Consider the following 27,819-nt stretch of genomic DNA (forward strand, 5'->3'; position numbering starts at 1 on the left):
TTCAATGTTTTATTAATTTTAAGATTTTATTTGATTTATAAAACTGTTGAATTGATTTGGAAAGTTAACATTTTCATGCACTGGAAGATCCTTCCTTTTCCATAGGAAGCCTGAGCAAAATTTGACTGTTTAACTACAAGTGTTTGACTGATCTTTTCTTTTACCTAAGCACCGAAAATAACCAAAATAAGCATTTTCTTGGGGGGTGCAAGGAGACTCCCCTTGTGTTCCTGAAGGGACAGGGAGAAAGTTTTTGCCACAAGAGACTATTAAAAGAAATAATGTTTGGGATGCGATATAAGTGACAAGTGCTTTTTCCTGAGTGACTCATATGTTTTTCCCTTGTTTTTCCACCCAGGGTCCAACAGGTCCAAAGGGTGAATCTGGTCTTCCTGGGCCCCCAGGGCCTCCTGTAAGTAGAACCCATTACCTGAGGTGTGAAATGAGGCTCAGATTTAATGGGTGTTGTAATGTTAGGAAGTAGAAGATTTCTGGACAAAGATTCAGCATATCAGGAGTCCTAGCAATGGATTGGCATCTCTTAGGGATGCTGGGGAAGAAAGCAGGATGTGAAGGGAGAAATTACTAATGGGAAGATGACAAGAGAAGACAGACCCAATGTTCAGGCCTGGTGGCCAGGGTTTTTATCAGTACCATCAGGGGTGTTTCACGTGTCTAATGTGTATCTTGTGATGCTGCTTCTCAGCACTGGTGGCTGCTTTGGCCATCTCTTCTGTCTGTTCCCCACTGCCAATGCAATGAGAAGTTGTATCTTCCTTCCCCACAAATCAGGGTCCTCCTGGAGAAGTCATCCAGCCACTGCCCATCCAGTCTTCCAAGAGGACCAGGCGAAACATTGACGCCAGCCAGCTGGTGGACGATGGAAATGCCGACAACTACATGGACTATGCAGATGGCATGGAGGAAATTTTCGGCTCGCTGAATTCCTTGAAACTGGAAATTGAGCAAATGAAGCATCCACTGGGCACTCAACATAACCCAGCACGTACCTGCAAGGATCTGCAGCTCTGTCACCCTGATTTCCCAGACGGTGTGTCCCGGGGCAGAGGGGGTGCGGGGAAAACACTGTGGGCTTCCCAGCTCCATGCAGTGAATGCAAGCAAGTGCAGGAGGAGAAGTAATTTGGGGAGTCCCTGGCCCTGGTGCCCCATGAGGAATGTGGCTGATAAAGAAGGAATACGTAGAGAAGAGTTGGACTAGATGATCGTTGTAGGTCCCTTCCAACTGAAATATTCTATTCTAAGAATGGGGATATATGATGAAAAAAAGCTATTCCTGTAAGGTGCCACAGTATCATGTGGAATCAGAACATAACCAGTTTTCCAAAAAATACATATAGCCTATGACAGAGTTGAAACATCCCTGGTAAGATGGTTGCTGAAGTGCCCATCGTCCTTCACAGTGCTGATTCTTTTCTTCCCTTCTCTTCCCTCTCATGCATCCAGGTGAATACTGGATTGATCCTAACCAAGGATGTTCCAGGGACTCTTTCAAAGTGTACTGTAATTTCACAGCTGGTGGAGAGACTTGCATCTTCCCTGATAAGAAATCTGAAGGAGTAAGTCCACACAACCTTTTTTTCCCCCTTTATATCATGGTGATGAGAGATTGTTTCCTAATATGAATATTCACAGACGGTCAACTTCAGGAGAATTGAACAATAGCAAGTAAGGATTAAAGATCCAGAACGCTTCTTTGTTACACAACGTTGGCTTCTGAAATAATAAGGAATATGTTTACAAAGAGAATTTCTTTGAGTAAGTCAGATTTAAACTGTGATTTGGGACCAGTCTTTGATGATTTCCCAGGCATAATAAGTGCTAAAACCTTAATTTTTTTTTTTTTTTTATTTTGCTTTACAAAGGCAGAAGTGTGTGTTGGCGCAGGAACTGCAGCATCCTATGAGCTTCATTTAACGCATTCCTTGTCTTCCCTCCTACAGCGGGGCTGCCACTCCACTGTCTGCGTGCATAAGCACCACTGATTCCTCTGCCCTTACTGTGTCTTCAGGCAGAGCAGATAAATGTTTATCTCCTGTCATTTTTTTCCTGGTGTTTCTTGTGGGTATTTGGTTTCCTGAATGATTGCAACTAGCTTCAGCGCTCTTCCTGGCACCGATGCACAAGGTTGATTAAGCTATTTGTGTAATGATGTGCTTAGCTCAACCATACTCATCATTTTTGTCCTTATCCATGCACTCCGTTTTCTGGAGCTGCTCTCCCTGATGCCTGGAGACCAGCTCTTGCACTGGCCAAGCAGAAACTCTTGCAAAGCGGCCTGGGGGAATTCTCTCAGTGTCACAGTTGTGCTCCAGCTGGGTTAAGGTACAGACAAAGCTGTTCACACCAGTGGAAGCCATTTGCCTGCTGAATTTCATCCACCAGAAATATGTGCCAGCACAGGACGAATAACATACAACATAAATCTTCCTTGAGTTTTTGTTAGGGCTGTTTAAATAGGAGATGGTTTTCTTCTCCTTTGCATTAACTTGCTATGGCTTTCCTCAAGATGTTGACAGCTAAAAAAGCGGAGTCTGCCCATGATCTTACAGCTGCTCAGACTCCTGCCACGCCAAATCTGCGAGTGGCTCTTTGGCCCCATCTTGTCCACTGTGGAGCTGCTCTTCTGACCGCAGGCTGCGAAGCTCCTCAAATGCAAATTGTGCTACACTGTTACAATACATGTCATAAATAAGAAAAAGCTTCAGCCTGCTCTTTTTCCGTGTAGAGGAATGAAAACAGCTACCAGACCAGCATTAAGTATTCGCTGAGTGGTTTTATTATAAGGCACAGCAGAGTTTAAGCCATATCCCCTTTCAGTCCATCCTTAACCCAGCAGAAACACACTGACTTGCTTTATGGTTCACATACTGGAAAGGAAAGGACAGTCCCAAGATACCTGCATACAGGTTGGCCGCTGGTGTTGGAGAGATTTATGGCAGAAGTGAGGGAGCTTGTGGGAGCATAAGGAAGCAGACAGCAGCCATGCTCCTTCCTTGTGCTCTGACTCAAAAAAAGTGATTCGGCTGCTTAGACGGGGCTGCCATAAAGGATGCTCTGGCAGCTCATTTCTTGTCAAGGTCACCCCCTGCATCGCTCCAGGTAATTGGAGCTCCATCATGTGTGATGGTCCAGCACTGACTGCGGAGGATGCGCCATGCTGCACCTTATTGCTGCACAAACACGGGAGGCAGGCAGAGGCTTTTCCTTAATCACACTCTTTGCCTTTCCCAGCCACACAGCATCTGGATTTGACGTTAGAGTGACAGCCGCCTTCTCCGTTATCAGCATTGCTTTTCCACCCCAGCCCTCCCATGAAGATCAACGGATCTTTTACTGCTGCTATTTCCTTTTTTCCCCCCTCTGTCTTTCCTTTTATCTCTCCTGCCGATGGACTGCACTGTTGGCATTGCATCCAAAGGATCTAGGAGGCAGCGATCATTAGCCCTCAGCAGAGCCCTCAGCCAAGGCAGCGCTGGGCACCCGGGGCAGCACCATGCTGTCCCATTCTGCTTGAGAGGCTGCTGGCACCTTAGGGCTCTGCCGACTGGTCTTGTGACTGGTGTATAAAGATTAAGAAAACATTTTAAAGGAAGTTGGACAGTTTCAATAAGACATGCAAACTCTGCTTGTGGAACTGAATGTAACTTTTTTTATTTCTTTTTTTTTTTCTTTCTTTCTCTCTTTCCTCCTTGCCGTCCACAAACTAGGCTAGAATTACTTCTTGGCCAAAGGAAAACCCAGGCTCCTGGTTCAGTGAATTCAAGCGCGGTAAACTGGTAAGATGCATCTTGGTGCTTTCTGTTTTCTTTAACCCGTGTCATATTTTACAGAGTAAAATGGCTCGTTGGCCCAAAGAACAACCTTCTACATGGTATAGTCAATACAAGCGGGGGTCTTTGGTAAGTGGCTAACCTCGGCCCGCTAGTCTGAATCAGAGCGCGTCATCTGCTTTGGTATGGCCAGACCTGTTGCACTCTGCATGCTGGACTAATAACCATCACAAGTCACAGTAAAAACATTTAAGGTGGAATACTGAAAAAGAAACAAAACCCAATGAGGACACTTTTTTCCAGTCTTCTTGACTGGAAACCTAGGAGCAGCTGCCGAGCGTTGCCCTGCGTTGGAAGGGGACACGCTGACGTGCTGGGGGACCCTGCAAAAGCTGGAGCTGTTGCAGGTTTGCCTCCACAGAGCACAGCAGGAGGGCTGCATCCCGCGAGAAGGGCTGTTGCTGTGTCCTGAGCAGTTCCCATTATGGCAAGGGCAAACTGGGTGTCCCCGTGCTGCTGTCCCCCAGCAGTGTAGCCTTATCCCGAGAACTGAGACACCCCTAACATGATGCTGCAGCCTGGAGCTGGGCACGGTGCTGTCGCAGCCTGTGCTTGCTGGTACCCAGGCTGAGGTGGTGAATCTGCACGTCCCTGGTCTGGGGCAGGTTTTCCCCAATGGATGGATGGATTTCATCTCCTACACTGGAGATGAGCCACATTGGGGGTTCCCATGCCACCCCTGGAGCTTGGGAGACATGAAGTCATTGGTCTAAAGGAAGATTTCAAGCCATGTGTGCTTGCTATGCCTGGGGGACGGGAATTTGTCATAGTCACAATTAAGGATTTTTTTGAAGGGAGAAGAACTGACGTAAGGTCAAGCAATGTTTAATGTCAGCAAGCAAGCAAGACAGCAACGCATAAACCAGAGAAAAAGCTCTGGTATTTTGTCCTGTAACGGGACGTCCACGTTGTGGATAGATCGCTCCCACAGAGCCCGAGCCCTGGTCAGGGATGTCAGAGCAGCAACAAATTAGTGTAAGCCAGGTCTCCTTAAGCAACAGAAGTCTGCCGCGTTTGTATCAATTCTTGTAGGATTAGTGGGATGCAGATAATGAGCTCAGTCAAATCAGGAGAATTAGGGAAGAAGGAAATACTCAGCAGATACAACCAACCTGCCCCTGAAAGCAGGAGATGCTCTGACGTACCGTGCTGAGCTGCCTCGTGCAGTCCTCCTCTCCCCGGGGCAGAGGTTTCTTGCAGTGCCCCAAACTTCCACCTTAAAAGGCAAACAACAAAGAAAATCACCGTGTTGTTTTCCTAAGCCGCATTTCATCGCCACTAAACATGATTGCTCTGATTCTGCCCACGAGAAGGATATGGCTTCTGCAGCTTTTCTGCATCATCGAATAAGGCCGCAAAGCCAAGGCTTCAGCGTCGTAGCTCCTTGGAGGGCGACTACTCATAGCTTAATTACAGAGCACTTCATCACTTAATATTATGAGTACCTCCATTTCTCCATCTTCTCTGCTATTTTTTTTTTTCCAGTCAGCCTCTAACGTAGCTGATAAACAGAATTGCCAACTTACAGCTTAGGGCCCATTTTTTAAAGTAGGACTTTTAGTGCTACTTGGAGCCCTTTGTTCCATCTTTCTGTGTTGCCGTTTTCTTGCTTTTTTTCTTGCATTTTCTGTTTGGAAAAAAGCCACCAGCACGTCGAAGACCTGCCTAAGCAAACCAGCAAACTGTTAAACATGCAATCCTTCAAAGTAAAGTTTGATTTTTTTGGGTTTGGTTTTTTTTTTTTTTAAAGTACTTCTTATTTTGCCCCAGTCAGTATTTGGAACTATGAGACTGGTAAATTGGGGACACATTTGCCTGGATCCAAGATCATTTGAAATCTGTGTGTAGACGGGCAGGATGAATGAATTTGAGTTCCCCTCTGGGTGCAGCGTTGCTCCTGTTACTCCCTAGAGAAGGCCCCTGGTGTCTTTCCACGCAGCCCGAGCACGGTCTCTTGGGGGGCTGAGCCCGTGGGGATCCCTGAAGCCGAGGGGAAGATTTCCACGTGGCTGCTCGGTGCTGCTGAGAGCACAGGCTGCTGATGTGGGGGGCTCCGCATGAATCCCGGTGCTTGCACGACGAGTGCAGCCATGACGATGCTTGCCTTCCTTCTGGGGATATCTAAAGTAAGAGGGACACCATAAATATGAAATATGAAGAAACCGTCTTGTTTTGATGCTTCTGCACCATCATTAATCAATGACACAGAGTACTTGGAGCTGATTCCTCACTATTTCTCATGATGCAGCCAAACTGCATTTAGAAGGATAAAAGGGTTGCAGATGTTTTCTTCTGGACTCTGCTTTCCTTCTGTGTGTTACACACAATTCCCAGTAGCTCTAACAAGGCCTGCCACCCATCCTGTCCTGTTATCCTTCATAGCCATATGGCATCTGCCACGGGAAATACTATCACAGAGAAAACAGGAGAGAGGATTGATTTTTGCAAAACTGTGTTCCCATGAGTGAGCCTTATGCACACAACCAGTTCCCAGTGGCTCCAGTTGCAAAGCTGGGACGGGTCTTCATGCAATCTGCAGAGGCAGAACAGCAACCGAGACCCCGTAACAAGCAGTCAGGCTCCCAAACCCAGCACTGATTTGAAATAAGAACAAATAAGAGAAATAAGAGAAGTGGGTCCTGCAGATCGGTGCCATTGGGTGTGTGCTAAGTAGTTGATGTTTTGTGTCCCCTTCCTTCCACGTCCTGGTGGTTTTCTGGTAGCTCTCCTGCTGGCATGCGTGGCTCTCTCATGGTCAGTCATATTTAACTCTCAGGAGGACAGTGCAACAGTATCCTGACAACCGGTTGGTATATTTATTTATTATCTTTTTCCTCATTATTTTATTGTCTGGTTATGAATCTCTTCTACTGTTTGCAGCTTGCACTGATGTTTCATGGTACCTCGAAGAACACTACGCTGTTTGTGTGCCTGTGTTTTTCTCCTGGTCATTTCTAAAGAGAAACCCACTGTCCACAGAGGGCAGTAACAACCAGCAGCTCTGGTAGCTTGGCCATGGCTGGAGATGCCACCTGAAGTACAGTTAGTTTATACATGCAAACTAGCTGTCCCGCTGCGCTTTTGCTTCTGTGGTGGGGTATGAGAGTAAGTCCCAGAAAGTCCTGAATCCCCAAGGTGCTAGTAGTGGCTTTCAATAAATTGTGTTTTGCAGAAGTATATTTCTAGACACCGTTCTCCTCTAAGAGAGACAAGGAGCCTGATGTGCAGCATGGAGCACGTTCCTGTGCCAGTGCAGCTCTGTGTTTCATGACATGCCTTAAGGGCAGCAAATGCGTTTTCCCTTTAGCTGAGCGTAGCCTCCCAGACCCAGGGCAGGAACAGGATTGCTGCGGATTAAGTGCAAAGATTGCTTAAAAAGCAGCGTATTGGTGCCCAGGAAAAATGAATGGGAAATACCCCAGTGTGTGCAGAACAAAATACCCACAGCAGTCAGAAAATCACATCAAATAGGGCAGAAAAATAAAGCCCCAAACCCTTACAGAAGTCTTGCTTTCTCTCCTCTTCAAAAGCTGGAGAAGCGTGCTCAGTATCGGCTTAAACCTGAGACACGTATCCCCAATTTTCTTAGCACTGCACCTTTTTTGCAACGAGGGCTGAAGTCCAACTTCCTTTCTCCTCCTATCCTGCATTAGCCTTATTGTTTTAGCTCACAACCAGCAAGAGAAATAAGTGCCCTCGGTAGCCATGCCGTGGCCACAGGAGGACCAGAGCAGTGTCTGCGCCCCGGTAGGGTGGTGAGGCTGAGCGCCATGCGCATGGTGATAAAGATGGGTGAGACTGGTGGTCCTCGGAGCCCCCCAAACATGTTGCGTTGCCCCTCACTGCCCAGTGTTTCCCCTTCTCCACTTCTCATAGCTCTCCTACGTGGATTCGGATGGGAACCCCATCGGAGTGGTGCAGATGACTTTCCTCCGGCTCCTGAGTGCTTCGGCCCACCAAAACATCACTTACAACTGCTACCAGTCTGTAGCCTGGCACGACGCCACCACCGACAGCTACGACAAGGCCATCCGCTTCCTGGGCTCCAATGACGAGGAGATGTCCTATGACAACAACCCCTACATCCGAGCCGCCCTCGACGGCTGTGCGGTACGTGGGCAGAGCTGGTCTCGGCCGGTCCCTGCAAAAGGGGTCAGTGCTGGGGGTGTCTGTCCCCCTCCCCTGGTTGTCCAGCACCATCTGCCTTGGAGCAAATCGCCTCCAAATTTCCTCTGCCTGTTGATGTAGTTGCCTTGAGGATTGTCCCCAGCATGGGAGACATTGAGCTGTTTCTTCCCTATGCTGGGAATACGTGATTCCACTCAAGGTCAGGGGAAGCTGCAGCACCTCTAGAAACTAAATTAATTTGCTTTATTGCTGGTTGTGCGTAAAGGAGGGGACCTGCCTAAAACCACGGATTGCTTTTAAACGTCGTCCTTACCTTTGCTCTTACTCCGTTTACTCACACAGGGTGGAGGAAGCGATGACACTCAGTTGCATACAAGTTTTGCAGGCGTTGATAATAATTTTTTTAACTGCTTTCAGGAAATCTTGGAGGCAAAGCATTAGGGGTTTGGCATTGGGTTGGTTGGGTTTTTTCTGTGGCACGTGCAGCCCCAGGAGGGCTTTGGGCTGTGCTGGGCATGGGGGTGCATCATCCCATCACCCCATGGCTGGCTGCAGTGCCCAGCTCCAGCCTGGCATCCCCTGAGCTGCCAGAGGAGCCCCAGCACGGCGCTTTGGATTGCTCCGTGCTTGCAAGCGCCTGCTCCTCGCAGGAGCTGCCTGTGCCTTTGGGAAAGGACAAACCAAAGTAAGGCCTGGCTCTGTATAGCAGAATGAGATGGTGCTACGGGATGCAGGGGACAGAGGTTTGCATCCCTGCTCCCATTTCAAATGCAGCTTTTGGCATCTTTAGTTCTGTTCCCCATGACTTTTTTTGCCCAGAGTGCAGAAGCAGGCGTTACGCTGCAGCCCTCCTCTCCCCGCACAGCCCCCACTGCTCTTCGCCTTCGCTTTGGCCACGAGCAGCAGCTGGAGTTTCCAAAGGGGCCCAGCATCCTTCCTTTGCTTCTGCCTCCTTCTGTTGGATGCCTGATTTGGGACTGAGCTCTGAAAAATCTGCCCTGAGGAGCTAAAATTTTGGCAAAGCAGGTGCTGCTTGCATTTATTTTGAGACCCAGCTTGCTGGTGCAAAAGTGTGCATAATTCTCACCCTCTGCAACTGCAGTGCTTGAAGCCCACGGGACGGAAAGATTGAGATGTTCGACAGAAGCAGCCCTCTACATAATTTGAGATGAAAGTGGTTCTGTTCTGGCACATGCACGTTTTTTACTGTAGGAGCAATGAGGAAAATCAGATTAGAATCGCTGCTTCTTTTAACACTCTTGCAGAGAGGGAAAGGGCATCCATCCCACTTCTGGAAACACTTAGAGGCTGTGTGGGGAAGTTTATCCTCAAGTACTTCATATCTCCTGCTAATGCAATGCATCCTCAGTAGAAAGTGCCTTCCTCTCCCTTTCTCTTCTTAAGTCTCAGGGGATGCTGCAAGATTGCATGTTGCACATTTTAAGGCAGAAGTGCCTGCTGAAAACCCTTTTTGTTTAAGTGGTTTGGCTCAGGTGCCTTGCATTCCTCTCCCAGATATTTGCATGGCAAGATGACTGTAGCTCCTTCGAGTTTATTTGCTTGGTTGCTTCTCACAGGTGGCTGTTAGCACAGCCAGTCTCAGTGTTGCAAATAAATGACTGTGGCAAGAGATAAAGCAGCAGGAGCAGCAAGGGCCCGCGGTGCAGGAGCACCAGGAGAGGCTGAAAAAGCCCCAGTGCAATGGTGGGTCACAGAGATGTCATCTCCTGGCTCAGAGTTTTGGGTATCACTTCCGAACCAGTGTGCCCCAGTCCTTCCTCTTTGCTAGAGACGTTCCTGTAGGCTATAAAAAGGAGGTAAAATATGCTAAGGGAACTTATTGCAGCCTTGCAGAAAGAGGCTCTGCATCTCCTGTATTCTTGTACCATCTCCGGTACCCCGGTAGGTCATCGTCCCGGAACCACAAGCAGGATATTTAAGATTGAGCCCTATATGTGAAAAATGAGGTTGGACTCTCCGACATGGCGCTGTCACAGAGGTCTTGGGAGGACCCGCACTCCGGCCATGATGGAGGCCGCTGTAGCCGGTGCCAGCAGACCTCCAGGGCTAATGTTCAGGCCATTATTTGAATGTGTTTTTCCCTGATCTTACAGCCCTTTCTCAGTAGCTGTGATATAGCGTATTCTTCTGAGACACACAAATCAGAGGGTAAGGTAGAGCCAAAAGCTGCTCCATAAATCCACTTGTTTGTGCAGCTTTGTATGCCCTCGGGTGCACTTCTGCTCCTCTAATAATTATTTATATTTCGGAAATAACTGTGTGGCTACCAGGCACAATAAAAAGACAACATCACCTTGTGAATTCCATCAAACTTTAAATGTGATCTTTTTGGTAGCGCTCGGATAATAGTCAAACTAATATATTCAAATTAAGTCGCTCACATTTGCTCAACAACCCATGCACGTCCTCGGGGAGGCAAAACAACTATACCACAGCCACAACAATTTTACCAGGCTCCTGTTCCGGCTCTGAGACATGCTGACAGCAGAGTTAGTGTCCGGTGGTCTGCATGGCTTTTTCTGCTCCAAAGGCTGAGCTCACGACAGTCGTCTCCCAGGGGTTTGCTCAGTGGTCACCATCCCACTTGAGAGCGTGTCTGCCAAATCTGCAGGGCAAATGTGTGTTTGGGTGCTGGGTGCCTCTAATTCAGCTCAGAAAATGCCTGGGCAAGTTCGTCACCATATTCCCAGCTGACTGGTGAATGCTCCTTCATGATGTGTCCAGAGAAGGGCAATGGAGCTGGTGAAGGGTCTGGAGCACAGGCCTCATGAGGAGCAGCTGAGGGAGCTGGGGTTGTTTAGCCTGGAGAAGAGGAGGCTGAGGGGAGACCTCATCGCTCTCTACAACTGCCTGAAAGGAGGTTGTAGTGAGATGGGTGTTGGTCTCTTCTCCCACGGAGTTAGCAATAGGACGAGAGGAAACGGGCTCAAGCTGCGCCAGGGGAGGTTTAGGTTGGAAATTAGGAAAAATTTCTTCATGGAAAGGGTAGTCAAGCATTGGAACAGGCTGCCCAGAGAGGTGGTGGAGTCCCCATCCCTGGAAGCGTTCAAAAAACAGGTAGATGTGGCACTTTGGGACATGATTTATTCTAGTCTACCCTTGATTGGTTTAGTGTGGACTTGATAATGTTAGGTTAATGGTTGGACTGGATGATCTTAAAGGTCTTTTCCAACCTGAACGATTCTATGATTCTATGATAACTTGCTGTCGTTGGGTTGGAGACATCATCAGAGCTCCTCTCTCTCCCTCTTCTCCCCATCAGGCAAAGAAGGGCTATCAGAAGACTATCCTGGAAATCAACACGCCCAAAGTAGAGCAAGTACCTATAGTCGACATCATGTTCAATGACTTCGGAGAAGCATCACAGAAATTTGGATTCGAGGTGGGACCAGCTTGCTTCATGGGCTAAGAGCCACCTGAAAACTAGTCTCCAAATGAGCAACCTCGTAACCTCATTGCGCCATTTAATTAATTAAAAAAAAAAAAAAAAAAAAAAAGAAAAAAGAATTCATTGTCACATGCACGTTCTGAAACTGGACAGCGATGGGTTTTTTTTTCCGTTTTGTTTTGTTCCTCGTTTTGCCCAAGTTCCTCTGTGCCACCGCACCCACACGTACCGAACCGCCGACCGAGAGGACCGTTCCCGTGACGGACACAGAATCGCATGACCGACCGCCGCACACATGGCCCGGAGACCTGTCCCCGTGCCACTGCCACCGCTGCTCCCACCTCTGCTGCTCCACAGCCACCGAGCAGACCCCACCGCCATCAAAGACTTCTTCTTCTTGCAATGAAGCGATACCGAGCGCTTGTCTATAGATTATTGTTTGTTTGTTTGTTTCTAAAGAAAAATGGAAAAAACTTGAAACTCCTGCATTCAGCTTGATGTTGAAATCCCGGCAGTCCTGGCTCCAATCCAAAGCCTGCCAAAGCTCATCAGAGGCATTTTGTTGACTTCCACGAGATTTGGATCAGCTCTAGCAAGCAGATGTCATGGCCATTTCCAAAATTTTTAGTATCTCCATTGAATCACGTAATTCTACGTTTTACAAAATTTAACCCCATGAATTTGATGGCTAGAAGTCACACTGGGCATCTCTTTCCCATGTATTAAAGGTGCTTATATTTTTGTATGTTTGTAAGTAAATATTTGTATTGTATATTATTTTAAATGTTTCTGGCTTCAAAACATGCATGTGACCCTATCCGTATTAAAACCACCAACCCTCCCACCACCATCCCAGCCAAGCATCCACCTCGGAATGAAGACGGCGGCTCACCGCCCCTGCCTCTTTCCAACCCCAAGCCTGGATCTGGAGGGGCGTGGAGTTACGTCCAGGCACGGGTCTTTGCAGGATGAGGGCCCCGTGGGTGGCAAAAACAGCCCCCTGAGCCGCAGATGCCTTTTGGAATGATTTGCTTCAAAATAAGGAAATTAAAGCCACTTTTTAGCAAGATTTCTACAAGACCCTGACCTAAAAGCAGGATCCGCTTTGAGTCTCTGCCTTTTTATACACTTGCTTACCTTAACGTACGTGTTTTAAATTAATTCTTCTTTTCTTCCTTCAGCGTTCTTTTAAAATTATAACAATTAAAAAAATCTATTCCCAGCAGCAGATTGCAGTGGCAGGGGAAATCCATTTGTCCTCTCTGAATAGAAAGTGTAAAAAAAAAAAAGGTGGAAGAAAAAAAAAAAAAGGTGCTTTTTATTTTTACATGTCTCTCTGGTGCTATCTATTTGAAGAACTTTAATACAACACTGGTGATACCCTGCCATTGGCCAATCTCCCACCAGCCTTTGCTTTTTAGCCACTTTCAACACAGACTGCAGGCTTTTGCTACAGTCTTTGATTATAAATGCATGCCACCTTCATATTTGTTATGTAGAAGACCCTCTCCTTTCCTTAATTGTATTGCTTATACGGTCCATGTAGAAAAAGTATTAAATGTGCTTACATCTTTCTTTTCTTTTTTTCTTTTTTTTGTTTTTCCCTCCCAAGAATATTCATGCATTCTTAATGGTGGTAACCATACCAGATTGTACTCAGTCGCTGAATGTTTGTGGTGCTAATTTATGTATTTGTTGGATGTCCTGACGCGATGCTGAAGCCGTGTGGGTGCCTGCCTGCCGAGCGCTTCCGGGAGTCTGCAATTTTCCTGGTCTTCCCACAGTGGCTCTGCCAGGATGGCTTTTTTTTTTTTTCCCCCCACGCAGCATTTTCGGCTCGCAACCTGCTGACACCATCTTCTTTTTTCCATTTGTTTGTTTGTTTTCTCCCTGGACATTTTCCTTGTTTCCATCTCTCGGCTGGAAAATAGATGTTGCAGGGTGGGGGTTTTTTTTATTATTATTTGGCCTGGAGTATTACAGCAACGCTTGAGCCAAGGGGGGTCTTTCACCGTAAAGGAAAAGACATCACACTTACTGTGAAGAAAAGCCTATATATGATGTCTTTTCTCCCCTCCTTCCCAAGCAGAGAGCAGCAGCATCCGAGGAAGGGAGGCGAAGCCGTGCGGTGCTTTTCGCTCTGGGAGAGCCATGTCCATCCGTTTCCCTTCCTCTGTTGTGTTCTCTCGAATTTTTTTTTTTTCCCCAAGGGGAAAAAAAAAAAAAAAAAGGTGCTACCCTAAAAACTGCAGACTCCGGCAGCAAAGCAGTGAAAAGGAGTATATAATTATGTATAGGAGAATTCAGCTTCTCGGTCACCTTGGCAAGAGCCTTGTCCAGGAACAGTGGGAAGGTCAGAAAAGGTTGCACATTCCTCTCTGCAACAGATAAGCCATATATTGATGTATGTACACACGTGTGCGTCTGTCTAGGTCATGTGATTCTGTTATAAATTTTCACCAAGGGAGCTTTTTTCTTTTATTTTTCCTTTTATTTCTTTGCTTTAAGAAAAAAAAAAAAATTCCTCTGTTGAATTCCACAGTGTTGTAATTGTACTGAGCTCCAAACTGTTCCGATTTTCCCAGACCACTTAGCTACGGTATATTGCAATAAAATTACTACTTGTATTTGCAGACATTCTTTTTGTGTAATTTTATTTCCCTCCTCCCTTAATATATATGACTTGAACAAATGTTGATAAGAAAAATAAAACCTATGGAAAAAAATTTTAGTACATAAGGCCCTTTTTAAAGTATAGTGTCAAATGACATATTGTACATTTTTTTTCAAAGTCCAATAAACATGTCATAAAATTTAAGTGTAAAGCCCATAAGAACTATTTTTAAATATTTTAAACCTGTGTAATAAAGGAATAAATGTAATAGATTTTTTTTTTTCAATAAATCAAGTTTACTGTTTCCACCTAAACCAACGTGATGTGAATGTCTTCTTGAAGTTGATTGCAGCGTGATTTCCCCACGACCCCTCTGCTCAGTGGAGCCTGAAGAGTTCATCAGAGGAGCGGTGAAAGCGCTTAAAGGTAATATATACTGTAAAATAATAACCCAAACCTGTCAGAGAGAGAACTTCCAGGCCTGGAATCTATTTTTTTCCTCAATGAGAAACTTGGATCGACCTGACACTGCCAAAATTCAACCCAGGGATTGCAGTGGTTAGGACTTGGACGAGAAGATCAGGTGGCCACCAGCTCTCCACCTTCTCCACCCCAGTGGCAACGGCACCCGAGGAGTCTTCGCTTGGCACCGCAGCCTTTCCTTTGGCTGATCTTCTCACCCCAAGATTAATTCAGGAAAAACCCATTTCTCCAGCTTCTTGGTGGGCTCCTCAATCCCCAAACTCATGTCTCAGCCCCAGGGTGCTGCTGCATGGATGTGCTGGGGGAAGCAACGTGAGGGACACTTTGTTCATCCTCTCCTCCTTACCCCCGAGGGTTTCACTCCTAGGGACGTGCAAGATGACGGCGGCTCCTCTGGAAACCACTGCAAGAAATTGCACGCGTCTGTCTGCCAACACCAGCCACTGCTGCTGGATTTGCATTGCTCTGGTTCTCAGGGGCTTCTTGCAAAGAACATTTGGCTGGTGCTGCTGGTTTGTGGGGTCAGGAAGATGCTTGCACCTTAAAAACACATTCTCGTTTGCAACGGAACAGGTACGTACAGTACAAACACACACGCGCCCGCACAAACCCACCTCTATGCACAAAGTTTTGCAATGACAAAGCCAAGCTGTGTGTCCCATCAGCCTCTCCCCTTCATTCTTTGGCTGCAATAAGTGGTAGAAACTCCAGAGATATGTTCAGATAAGGAGCCAAAGTCCTTTAGTCTAAGTATATAATTAGTTTATAGGAATAGTTTTGGGAAATCTTGGGGTATTGAACCCAAATATTCATCCAAATAGACCCCAGAAATGCAGAGGTACCACAGCTGGGGGAAGAAACTAGGGGGGAAATAGCTTTAATTGATTAGGCCTGGCTAGAAAGACTTAACTTAGAACCTGATGATGCTTCAAGGTGACACTAACCTCGTCCATGCTGACTTGCCGGTTGTGATTTGGACTCGATCGTTGCTGGTTGCAGCAAACACTTCTAGCAAATGCCTCAGGGTCTCACTGCCGAGAGCAGCTTTGATCTGCCATGAGGAGAAAGCCGTGGATTTGACTGTTTCTGGAGCGGCTAGACACAGAAGCCATGGCGTATTTTTCATCTCATTTCGTATAACAGGAAGTCTGTGATTTGGTGCTAGAGCTACAACGCAGTAACTCTGTCTGCCAGGTGAAATACGGAAGGTAATTTTTGGAAGATCCACAACAGAAAGCAGCAGATTCCCCAAAGACAGTGCGAGCACCCAAGACAGCTCAGTATTGCTCTGAGGACTGGGCGAGGATGGGACTGCTCAACCCAAACTCACGCAACACCCCAGGGGCTTTGCCCGGGCACGGCCCCAGCGCAGCAGCTGCCTCCCCTGCCTCGGGGATGGTGCATGAGGGCAGGGTCAGAAGCTCAAGCCTTGGCATGCAGCAAGGAGAGCAAGAGGACCAAGCTCAGCACCCGCGCCGGCCCTGGTAGCACTTGGGGAATGAGAGTTAACCAAGTGCAGCTGAGCCCAATTGCGTTTCCAACAGCCTTTAAAAGCAGCTGAGCCCCCCTGGGTAGGGGAAGGGAAAGCTGTGAGGCTATCAAGTGTCTGCTTTGCTCTACCTGTGATTTTTTTCTAACAGGCAGGGGCTTCGCTAGGCTGGGATTAATGCGCTTCTGTGTATTAAGAAGGTGAAACCTGAAGAGTTTTTCCCATCCAGTTACCTGAGTTGACCCCGGCATGAGGATGCGTACATTTGCTGCCTGGCTGTTTCCTAAGGTAAAACATGAATTGCTGTGTGACTTGCTTTCTGCTGGTGAAAATGGGATTTTTTCCTTTTTTTTTTTTTCCCTTTTCAGTTTATTTTCTTAGCCCTGTTCTGGAGGAAGGGGCCCAGGTCCTCATGCTAGCTGTGTGTCTGTTGGCTCCCTGTCTTGTTTCTCAGAGCCCCTTGGCTCGCTTCAGCTGGTGGAGCAGTGGCTGTCCCTGAACCAGCGCGTTCCTACGTGGTTTGTAAGAGCAGGCAGTGGGGCAAAGAGCCTTCAAAGTAAGCTCAGCCATGTATTAGCCACCTGAGACTCCACTGAGCGGTTACCCTTGGGACAGGAGGCTGCGTGGAGCGCAGCCTCACGCACCCATCGCTTGCACGGGATGAAGCACGGATGCAGGTGCCTCCTGGCCAGGGCCGTGCGGGAGCAGCCGGTGCGCGGGGGCAGGCTGGGACGGAGCCACGGGCTTGCCATCTGCCAGCCCTGCGCGGCAGTGCCCGCCCGCCATGGTGCAAAGCAGCTTTTCCAAAATTCCGCTCCCTCTTAGTCATGCTTCCATCCTGTGGCTGCACCACCGGTGACCGGCAGGTTCCTGCTGCTCCTGGGAGCCGGTGGGGAAGGGGGCTGGGGTCAGCAGCCCGGGCCGGGGGGCGCAGCATGTGGGGGGAGGCACGGCTCTGCCATGTATCGCGCCCGGTCCAATCTGCGCCGCGCAGGGACATACTGTGATCACGCCGTTTGCTCTCTGCAAGACACGACAGCTTTGGTTGGGATGCACCCTGCTCTATTATTATCTCTCAAAGCAATGTTCTTCCCTGCTCCTTAAATATCATGTTTACATGAGACTGGTAAAAATAAAAATGGCTAAAAAAAGAGGTGTTGGCTATGATTAAATTTAGAGACCAGATCCTGGGCATTCCTTCCCTATGGTCTAGGTGAGTTTGGGCAAACAACCTAGAAGAAAAACTGTGAATGGGTGTTTTATACAAAGTACTGGGCTTCTTTAGTGTGACTAAAGCTCTCCTGAAAAGAGAGAAACAGCAAGACAAAGTGGGAGGCTCTAATGAGAAGGGGAGAGGAATGTGCCTTAGCATGAAGAGAATATGTAAAGCGTTGGGTAGAGCAAGGCTTTCGCAGCACACGGGGCAAGTGAGAGCTATTTTCATTTTTCAGCTGCTTTTTGTCCAGCACCAACTCCCCCACTGGGCCTGGTTTGACTTGGGGTTTTTTATTAATGTCTCAATCAAAAAAACTAGAACTGATCTGACCCACAGCTCTAGGAAAAAAAAAATCCTCTCCATGACTTTCTATGAGAAAGAGCAAGTGAGCTGGAGATGTCTCCTGGCAGTTCACTGCCATCTCTAAATTAAGCTGCAGGGTCTCCAGCAAAAGCTAATACGGTGCAAGTCAAATATATCTCCTTTCTCTTAACACCTTGCACAGGAACTGCAAATTCACTGCTCTGGCTTTCCTGACAGCTAGGCACTCTACCAGACAGACAATTCCCAGATTTTTTTAATTTTTTTTTTTAACATGGGTGATCTGAGCAGGACAGACCGCTGCTGCAGCAGTGAATCGTATCAGGCTGATTCATGTGTCGCTTGGCACTGCAAGCCTTGAGTCCCTTTGCCAACAGCATCACGTCTCATCCTCCACCGGGGTTCGGGTGAAGGCTGCAGCCACGATGCCTAGGACCTTCACCCATGGTGCAGCTGGGAATGCTCAGCGATGTCTCGGCTTGCAGCAGCAACAGGAATTATCGGCGCGAGGGCTGGTAGCTGTGCTCTGTCTCCAGAATACTCAACAACCTTGGCTCCTGCCAGCACTGTGTGACCTCACCCCTTCTTTCCAGAGAAAAGTTGGGTTTCAGTGAGCCGGGGCAGCCCATGCCTGCAGCAGGTGGTGGGGCAGCATCCAGCCCTGCAGCTGAATCTGAGCTTACCACCACAGCAAACCTCTTCTGCTCTCCCTTTTTTGATCCGCTTTCCCCTCTGCTCTGCCATGCCGCATAGTGCAACAGCAGCAGGTGGGAAGCAATGGTTTATCATAATTACCCATAAATCATCGTGTCACTGCACTGGGGACTTCGGGGTTTTCCTTCTTTTCTGTTTTTTTTCCATGTATTTTTCTTACTTTCAGGCAAGAGCAACCTTTGAAGCCAACCTGGGCTGATGTTCTCAATATCTGTCAGTCGCTGTTTAACCACTGCTGCTCTCCTGCCATTACGCAACGGCACAAAACCGCAGAGCTTTAATGCTTTTCAAGGTGCTTAATCCAAGCTCTGACTTCAACCAGGAGGCATTACTGACACTAGAGAGTACAAAAGTACACCTTCATGACTTGAGCAATGACAGGAAAACGCAAAGCTTGAATACCAGCCCTGGCATTCAGTGCTTCCAGCCAAGTACCGGGATGCGCAGTAGGTCTGTAGTGCTTCCCCTGGGCTGGTTTCCCTCTCTCCTCCAAGAGCAGCAGGATGCTGTGCCGCAGTTAGCAACCGACCGGGGATTGTCACTGCAAAATCACCAGCGCCAAGCTCTGGTCTACCAGGATTATCCTGCAAAAACACCAATCCTTCGGATCGTTTCAGCCTTGGAAATAATTTACTCCTAACTCATCCCTCCCTCGGCGCTTCCAGCTGGGGGGAATGGTGGTCCCCTCTCGCATCAAGGAGAGTTTCAGTACCAGCATCTTCTTTGGGCACATAATCAACCTGCTGGATTTGGGGCTCTCACTGGGTTTTCCCCAAGTCACAGCACGGAAAGCTGGCTTTGCTTTTGATCTCCAAAGCCGGAGGAGTGTTAATGTGCCGTAGTTTTATTTATGGCACCTATTGCCATTTCATTTATTCCTTGTAACTTCTCTAGCTGCAGATTTTTTTCCATCCTGGGGCATCATGGCAGCAAAGTGATTTTCTCCTGAGGCACAAACTCAATAGTTCAGACAGGCCCTGTGTGTTTCTACCTTCGTAGCAAACAAAACTTAGCAATTTATGCTTGTATTTAATGGGTTTTCTCAAATAGCCCAGAGCAAAAATAAACACCCCAAAGAAATCAAACACATGAAAACCCTAAAGAAGAAGCTGTTTTTCTCCTTCAGAGAGAAGCCAACACGCTTGTTTTGTAAGAGATGCATAACTAAGAGAGCTCTGAAGCACTAAAATTACATCTTGTAAGGCGCAGGCTGTCACGCTCAGAGGCACCCCTGGAATCGCTGCTCGACACAGCTGAACGCAGAGAGCAAACGTGCCATCTTTGGGCTCTGCGTTGGGACTTAATGTTCTCGTTCTAACCAATTATTAATATGTTAATTTGACAACGAGATGTTCTTTGCAGAAAATTTTCTGCGCTGTGCTTGGCTTTTTTTCAGCTGCTCCTTAGCTCGGCGAATTTTCCTTTTTCTCCATTTCCTCAGCTCAGGCAGGACAGAGCCATGGGCTGCACCTGTGGGACCCTTCCCTGAGCAGCCCAGGGTGCTCAAGAGAGTAACCATGTCGGGTGAGCACCATGTTGGTGCTGACTGCCAGCCTGACCTTGGGGACATCCCCTAGTATGGCCAAGCCTTGATCCCAGCCCTGCAAAAGGCGGATTCTGGGCTGCAGCGCTGCCCTGCAGCCGCAGGGATGGGGACTGCTATGGTTGTGCCATTGCCTGGGGATCTAGAGGGAAAAGATGCACAGAGCGCGTGCCTTTTTAAGTGCAAAAACTTCACCTGGGTGGCTGAGCAGGGACCGTGACCTTCTAGTGGGGTCCCTCCTCCATGGGTGGCCTCTTGTCCACATATGCAGGTGTGGTGAAGAGTCTGGTCTCTTTGGGATTACAGTGATAATTCACTTCCAAACGTTTGCTGGGGGCTCCCGGAACGAAGCCTGGGTTGGAAAAGTGCCTCACGTCAGCCCCCATCTCCCCAAGAGCTGAGACATCTCTGCTGCAGGTCGGACCCCAGCCCGGAGCTGCTCCTCGCTGTTGCTGGCACAACATTGAATTTCAGGAGAAAGCAGGAGCAGCCACCAGAAAAAAAATTGTCCTTCTTTAAGGTTTTCCTTTCAAGCAGGCTGATCAGAGACCCTGTTGAAACGGAAATCAAAAAGCTGCCAGACTTGAAACGTTAATTAAGATACACAACAGGGAGAGAGGGGGAGAGGGAAGGAGGGGAGCGTCTATTCATGAATTATCTGCTTTGAGAGGAAGCGTTTGTGTATTCGAAACGCATATATCATTTTGGTGGCGAATGAAAGAAATTGAATCAAACTACAGTGGAAGTTTGTACACCACCGTGGATTTAATTTTCAAACTTGCATCGGGCAAAGATTAACCTTGCTGAAGGGCGTTAGCAGAGCAGGCAGAATGTGTAAAAAAAAAAATTAATCCCTGCTATAAGTTTCTTCAGGAGGAAACACTGAGCAGTATTAAATATTTATTGTATATAAATACCTTCTTCCCCCCTGACCTTCTTTCCTGGTTTGCATTTCGGTTGCTGCTTCTGCCTAAACCTGCCTGCCCAGCGAAGCAGCATGCCTGGTTCATGCTGTGGCCTGGACCACAAGTGCCTTTGCCACAAAATACGGTGGTTAATCCAGCTATTACTGCTGAAGAATATAAATGGTTTTGTAAGAACCGCTGTCTTTGAGCATGGACGGATGCAGCGGGACCTGACCGTTGATCCTGCATCCCCAGCTCCGGGCGCTGCAGTGCCCAGGGAGCTTTGCGGCCGATGTCCATTGATGTCCAAGGAGCAAAAATAATGTGTAATTTAGCCCATAGCCTCGACACTCAGGGAAGAAAGAATCGGTGCTGAAATATATCTTTGGAAAAGCTGCTCAGTCCCGAACAGCCTCTCTCGGTTCTCATCCTTATGGGTTTTATACTCCGAGTTAATCGCTTTCCTACCAGCAATTCTGCTGTCGCATTTAATCCACGCAGGAGAGCCCGCTCAGCTCCATACGCCGGGAGGGATTTCACCAGGCAGCCCACCTCGACGGCAGGGATCAGCTCACCCCAAAATGCCTCTGCTGATGTTCCCCGTCACCTGCCTGGGAAGGAGGCCTGGCAGAAACTCCTGCGTGTAACGTGCGGCATCTGTGAGCCTGAGCAGCTCGAGCCCCTGGAGCACTGATGCCGCTGCCTCCTGCCCTCTCCACCTTCAGTCGCTGCAAGTGGGCACTGGTCTGCCTGGAAAAGAAAAGTGGGACTCAAATATAGATCCTGAAATAGGTCAAAAAAGAGACCAGAAATCCTCCCCACCATTTCTTTCCACTCGCTACATGCAAACTCCCCGGGGATTAATTAGTGTTTTCCCAGGGCCTGGAAAACAAAAAGCACTACGCATGTATTTTTAGTAGGTCTGAGGGGGATGTAGAACACTTCTCCATACTTTGCTCCCTATCTTTTTCCTGTAATTTCCCCACTTCCCGTCTGGCAAAACACAGACATTTCTATTGCTGAGTGCCGTATAATGTAATTAACCAAATGTTTCCAAAAGGCTTTGAGACCCGTGGGTGAAAGCCAACCATTTGCTATTAAATATTGTTAATAAGGTCAGGCCCAGGCCCAAAATATTTGTGTTAAATACTGTCAATAAAGTAATGGGGAACCCACACGCACACACCAGCTCCTGCAGCGTCGCCCGTTCCAGCCAGCGCTTGCACGTTGCTGGGAAAAGGCTGCGGTTGCTCCGCCAGCGTGGCCGTGGGGCATCTCCCGTCTCCTCTCCTGGCCGCGTGCTGCAGGCTGCAAGGTTTTCTTTTTCTCCTGCCTGAGGAGAAAGGTAAGATAAGGTAAAAAAAAAGAGAAAGATAAAATAATTCATTTGCCACCTTGATTTCTTTTTCCCTCCCTCCCTCTGAAGATTGATACTGTTGTACTTAAAGGGGAGAAAATCAAGTTGTGCTGATCTATGACCAGACACTATTTATTCTCATAGACCCTCATCTGCAATTTGTTCAGCATCTTTGGAATTAAAATCCCTTTGCAATCTCCCCAGCTAGCTGCAAATAAGCCATTATTTCCCTCCTCTTCCTTCTCAGATGTCTTTTCCCTCTGATCAGGGCACGATGTTATCAATGCTGTGATTCTGCTTTACATTCAGAAGGTTGTGGAAGTTTTGGACCGTAAATAATGCTCCTGTGCAGCTCAGGCAGAATTATTCTGAGGGTTTTTTTTCCCTTTTCTTCTTTCTTTTCCTTCTCTCTTTTCCTTTCTATCTTTCTTTCTTCAGATCTTGGAACGGGTGATAAATTAATCATTTCTTCCCCCATAGCAACCGCCAACGTACAATATGGAGCTGATTACTTCACACCTGTGATTTAGACTTAGAGGTGACCCTGTAAATGGCAAAAAAAGAGCTTATCTCGTGGATCTTGTGCTGCCTAGGAGGAACAAACCAGCCCGGCACAGAAACATGGCTCAGCGCATTAGTCCTAGAAAGCAGCTTACGGTCCTGGTGTCCCTCCTTTGCCCCCAGCACACAGAGCGGGGACAGCCTGGCCAGCTGAGTCCCTGCCCGAGTGCGTTTCTGGAGCAGATGCAGGCTGGTTTCTGCTTTTTGCAGGGATTAAGGTGGTTTGCATGGGTATTTTCTACTTGGCAGGATGATGGGACTTGGGCTGCACGTGTCCACTGGTCCTGCCGCAGCTGCTCAGAGCTGATGCGATGGGCAAGGCTGGTTCACTGCAAGGCAATTTTTTTTTTTCTTCTTTTTTTTCTGATTAGAAACAGAAAACAGCTGAGGGTGGGTGGAGATGAGCCATCCCACCCAGTAGCACAGGGTCCTCTTGGCTAGAAACCACCCATGGCAAACCGAGCGGCCTCTTACACCCTCTGTGCCCTGGATAACCGCTGCCTGTTAGCCAGGGCTGCCAGGGAACGGAGACAGGGGCATCGTCAGGTCACCGGCTACACCTGCCTGGCTTCGCTTTGGGGGATGAAAAGCGGGACATGAGCCAACAATGTGGGCTCGCAGCCCAGAAAGCCACCCGAATCCTGGGCTGCATCCCCGGCAGTGGGGCGAGGGAGGGGATTCTGCCCTTCTGCTCCGCTCTGGTGAGGCCTCGCCTGCAGCCCCACGCCCAGCTCTGGGCCCTCAGCACAAGGACATGGAGCTGCTGGAGCGGGGCCAGAGGAGGCCACAGAAATGATCCGAGGGCCGGAGCCCCTCTGCTGCGGGGCCAGGCTGGGGGGCTGGGGGTGCTCAGCCTGGAGAGGAGGGGGCTGCGGGGAGGCCTGAGTGCGGCCTGGCAGTGCTGAGAGGGGCTGCAGGAAGGGTGGGGGGCAAGCTTTTTAGCAAGGCCTGTTGGGACAGGACAAGGAGTAATGGATTTAAACTAAAGGAGAATAGATTTAGACTGGATATAAGGAAGAAATTTTTTACAGTGAGGGTGGTGAGGCACTGGCACAGGTTGCCCAGAGAGGCGGTGGAGGCCCCATCCCTGGGAACATCCCAGGCCAGGTTGGACGGGGCTCTGAGCACCCTGCTCTGGTTAAAGCTGTCCCTGGCACTGCAGGGCTTGGGCTGGGTGGGCTCTAAGGGTCCCTCCCAACCCAAAGCATTCCGTGATTCTGTGATTCTCTTTGCTGAAGTAAGTGGACTCAGTGCCCTGGACCCAAACTCTGGATTAACCCAAACCCATTCTGGGGGCTGCAGTATGTGACCCGACGGGATGCTGCATGTTGCAAGGGCAGAGCTGCAGGGTCTGGTTTGTGTCAGTGCTTTTTAACTCGGGAGGAAAGCCCGGCTGGCTCCAGCTGAGGGGCAGGGGGTGGTCAGGATCCCCTTAAATCTGCTCGTGAGAGGCTGCCCAGCCCAGGCAGCGCTCCAGAGCTGGTGCTGTGCGACCATGGAGGAGAGGAGAGGAGAGGAGATTCATCTTCCTCTTGCTGCTCTGGAGCCTTCTTCCTGCTGCCCAGAGGAAGAGCTGGAAAGGACTCGCAGACCCCACCAGGATGCATTTTCCTATCGCTCAGTGGATCCCTCCTTTTAATTTCCATGACAAATAACAATTTGTGACTAAAAAGAAATCTACCTGAAATGTCTGTCCCATGGAGTCATTATCCACTTGAAAAGGCTTTTCTGGGGTTGATCCAACCCCCTTCTCATGGCTGTGTTTCTATTTATTTTTGAAAAACAAAAGATTTCGTGTTGGTTTGTTTCTAATTTTCTAGAGAGCTAATCGGATTGGCAAGGAGAGAAAGGAGCTTTCAAGAGAAGCAGCTGCTGAATAGCAGATAGTATATAAAGCTGGGCATGTAATCCAAGCTTTACCCACAGCCTTATTAAGATCTAGATGTTTTATTGCAGGCATATATCCTGCTGGTTTTCATATTAAGTTTTGTCATTTCTCCCTTTCCCCCTCCCCTTCCCAACATTTTTTTTTTCTTCATATAATTTGCTGCCTTTTGCTGGAGGAAAGAGTCTCATTTAACTGGCACACGTGTTGCACTGAGAAACATCCTCAATTTAAATGGAAATTCTATCAATAACAAATGCACTATCTTTCCTCACCCGGGAAAGGGCTTAGAAATATCATTCAGAGGTATAAAAAAAAAAAAACACCAAGCCCAGAGCTCAAACCCATCAGTACAAGAACAGCCAGAGTCTCTTGCAGAGGCCAATTGCAGATAATAAACTGCCCATTTGTTTGCAGCCAAGATAGTGTGAATTATCTGGAGGAAATATGAGTTAAGTAATCAAGCCTGAAAAATAAAAATGAAGGGGGGGGGAGTGGGAATCTCATTACATCGTTACTATTATTGTTTATTGCAGCAGCCCTGAAAGACTTTGGCCAAAAATAGGGGCCAATGCATGGACAAGGAAAGAGAGCCAGAAGCTACGGGAGCAAGAACGAGTCTGTAGCGGGTGTAACAGCCTTTCCCCTTTTTGCAGCAGCTGAGGAGAGGACAGTTTAAGTGGCTCGGTCAAGGGCACAAGGAGTTTGAGGTGGGTAAAGGGACTAAATGCACGGTTGGGTCCCAGTGTGTCTCCCTCTCCAAGCCTGTGGCTTTTTCTACCTGTTTTCTTTTCTCACAATTCATCCGTTATAGTTCAAGTCTGACCGTACACTTCTCGGGTCAGAGATTTTTCTGTGTCGTGTAATGCTGTGGATGTCCTGTAATGCGTCCCTGATGTGGTAGAAGCCTAAACATAACTAATAATGAAAAATGAAATGGGGTTGAAATGTATTTATCCTTTTTCTTGTGGGGAAGAGAGAGAGAAAACCTAAGACAAAATATTCAATCTTCCTTTCATCATTCAAAATTCCAGAAATCTTCAGAAATGGCTCTTTTCTGGATGAGAAACTTTTCAAAATGAGAAACTTTGCCAGATGTCCATAGTGTTAAAAAGCCATTTTCTCCTAAAAGAGATGCTTTGAGGAAAATTTTTCAGCCAGCTGTAAAAATAAATCATTGAGTATTGCTTCCTTTGACTGATGAGATTTATAGGCACTATATAGATGATTTATAGAGGATCACATGAAGATGCTTTCTTGACTGCACTCAGTAAAGCCAGTCTTAGACTTTTCCGCAGCCGGTGCAGGGCACCGATGCTCTATCGACGCCAGCGGCACCGTGTCCCATTGCACCAGGTGAGGATCAGGTCCCTGGGCTTCATTCCTGTATGCAGGATGCAGAGTTGCATTTTTATCTGGCTCGTTTGGGGATGACGGGGGGTGCAGGGAGAGGCACCTGGTTGTCCCCAGCCCCACGGTTCCTCATCCTGACAGGGCTGTCACTGCTCCCCTTGTTTTTCCGAGTCAGGTTTCCAGAATCAGAGCGCGTGATTATTAATCAAGCAGGAGGATGTTCAGGAGGTCCAGCTGTGACAGAGATTGTGTGGGATGCCACAGGGGATAAACATCTCTTTCGATTTATATTGGTTTTACCTGTTAATTTATTTACTGCTGTCCAGACTGCCGGGTCCCGGTGGTCCCTGGCCTCCTCTGGCTGTGGCAGCGGAGAGCTACAGGTTTCTCTTGCAATGTGGCGCACAGAGGTGAGGATGCTCCAGCTCCCCCAAAGATAGGAAAAAAGTTCCTGGTCCCTGTCCAGATTTGGGGTTTAGCTGACTTTCTAAATCTGTCAAGGTTCATTTATCACTGTGATGGATCCCCTGCCCATATGTTTAAATACCAAAGAAATGCAGCCTTGCAAATATCTGCTCAGCCAGGATGAATAACTTTGGTTGACAGGCAATCAAGAAAAGATTAGTAATTTCATTGCCATCAACAACTCTAAGATACTTAGTGAGAAGTTTCCGTGTTCCTTCTTTCTGCAAAGTTGCACAGCATCTCACAATTTGCTGCTGCTGATGTTAGTGCAGTTTTCTTTTTCCCTTTCAACTCGGTCCCAAGCTGCAAAGCTGTTTGCAAACCCCCAGCACTTTCCTCAAAAATAACACAAGCAGGGCCTTCCACCTAGTGTCATAAATCACAGCAGGAAAAATTAAATTATAGCAGCTTACAAGACCCACCAGACCAGGGCCAATGCTGAATTCATCAATCCCGTGGCATGTCTGGAGCTTAGGTTGCAGCTTAGACCTTTACGAGTGGTGTTGTATGCAGGAGATATTTCTGAGCCTGTGGCATCGATAGTAATGAGGACAAATAATACGTAATCATCTGTACTGTCTGCCTGGACTGACTCTGTTCCAGCAAAGGCTGGAGGAGCCACCTGTGTGAAATAAAAGGCTTTAAGGAGCGAAGGAATCAATTTTATCCAAAGCTATTTTTCTCCAAGACTGAGGAAGAGATCTTCTTTGCCTTAGTGCACGTCCTTGGTTAGTAACTGGAGTCTTCTATATGAAATATTGTATGAGAAAACTACAGTTCCATTCACTAAATAGAGTTTTGGAGAGAGGGAAGGCACGGCGCTTCCTGAGGAGCATGAGAGCAGCGAAAGCTCTTTAACACCTTTAGTTCCTGTGTAGCATCTGCTGATATTTTATTTTTGGCACCTATAAAGCATCTATTATCCCTGCTGAGTTTTTTACCCAGTCATGTTTGCTTATGGAAAAATAAAATACACCAAACAATAAATAAATGCCAGCAACAAAATAAATAAAGAAGGAGATTACCCTGAGAAGGGAGCTGGGCCCTGAGCTGCAGAGGGCTGGAGCACCCCGCAGACAGGATCCCGGTGATTTGGGGGAGCCTTCAGCCACCAAAAGTGTTTTTCAGAGTAACCTATTTCTTATGTTAAATCTAATGACTGTATCATCTAGAAGAACCGCATCCCCTCCAGGGCAACCCTTTTCACTGAACCAAAGAAGTGGTGTGATTTTCCAGGGTGGAGGAACGAGGAAAGGTTAACGTATTATTAAAAAATTCATTAATATGCTAACGATCGAGAAACTTCTGCTAATGATCATTTCTAACCAATTACCTCTTCCCCCACACCTTTCCCCCTGTGCTCGTACCCTGGCATGGTGCTAAATGACTTTTTCATCATCTCCCCACGCTTTCTGGGACAATTTCCTTCTGGTTGAAGCTCCAGGGCCGGATCCAGCGCTGCAGACAAAGGCTGAGAGCTGCCCATCTTCCAGCCACCCTCCAAAAACCATGCAAGGACCCCA

At 47.8% G+C, this 27,819-nt stretch overlaps 1 protein-coding gene across 2 annotated transcripts in view; it reads left to right on the forward strand.

Moving 5' to 3' along the window:
- COL5A1 (collagen type V alpha 1 chain) overlaps nt 1-11,411 on the forward strand; it is a 157,885-nt gene extending 146,474 nt beyond the window's left edge. The window contains exons 61-66 of one of the 2 annotated variants that reach the window (XM_075716081.1): nt 359-412; nt 793-1,051; nt 1,467-1,579; nt 3,731-3,799; nt 7,730-7,963; nt 11,265-11,411. In XM_075716081.1, coding sequence (XP_075572196.1) covers nt 359-412; nt 793-1,051; nt 1,467-1,579; nt 3,731-3,799; nt 7,730-7,963; nt 11,265-11,411 — 876 coding nt within the window. Of the gene's footprint in view, nt 1-358; nt 413-792; nt 1,052-1,466; nt 1,580-3,730; nt 3,800-3,853; nt 3,923-7,729; nt 7,964-11,264 lie in introns of both variants that reach the window. The other variant, XM_075716082.1, reaches the window with a different exon arrangement.
- Nucleotides 11,412-27,819: the final 16,408 nt, after the last annotated feature.

The sequence above is a fragment of the Pelecanus crispus genome, chromosome 9, assembly GCF_030463565.1.
Source record: "Pelecanus crispus isolate bPelCri1 chromosome 9, bPelCri1.pri, whole genome shotgun sequence".
Lineage (NCBI taxonomy): Eukaryota > Metazoa > Chordata > Aves > Pelecaniformes > Pelecanidae > Pelecanus > Pelecanus crispus.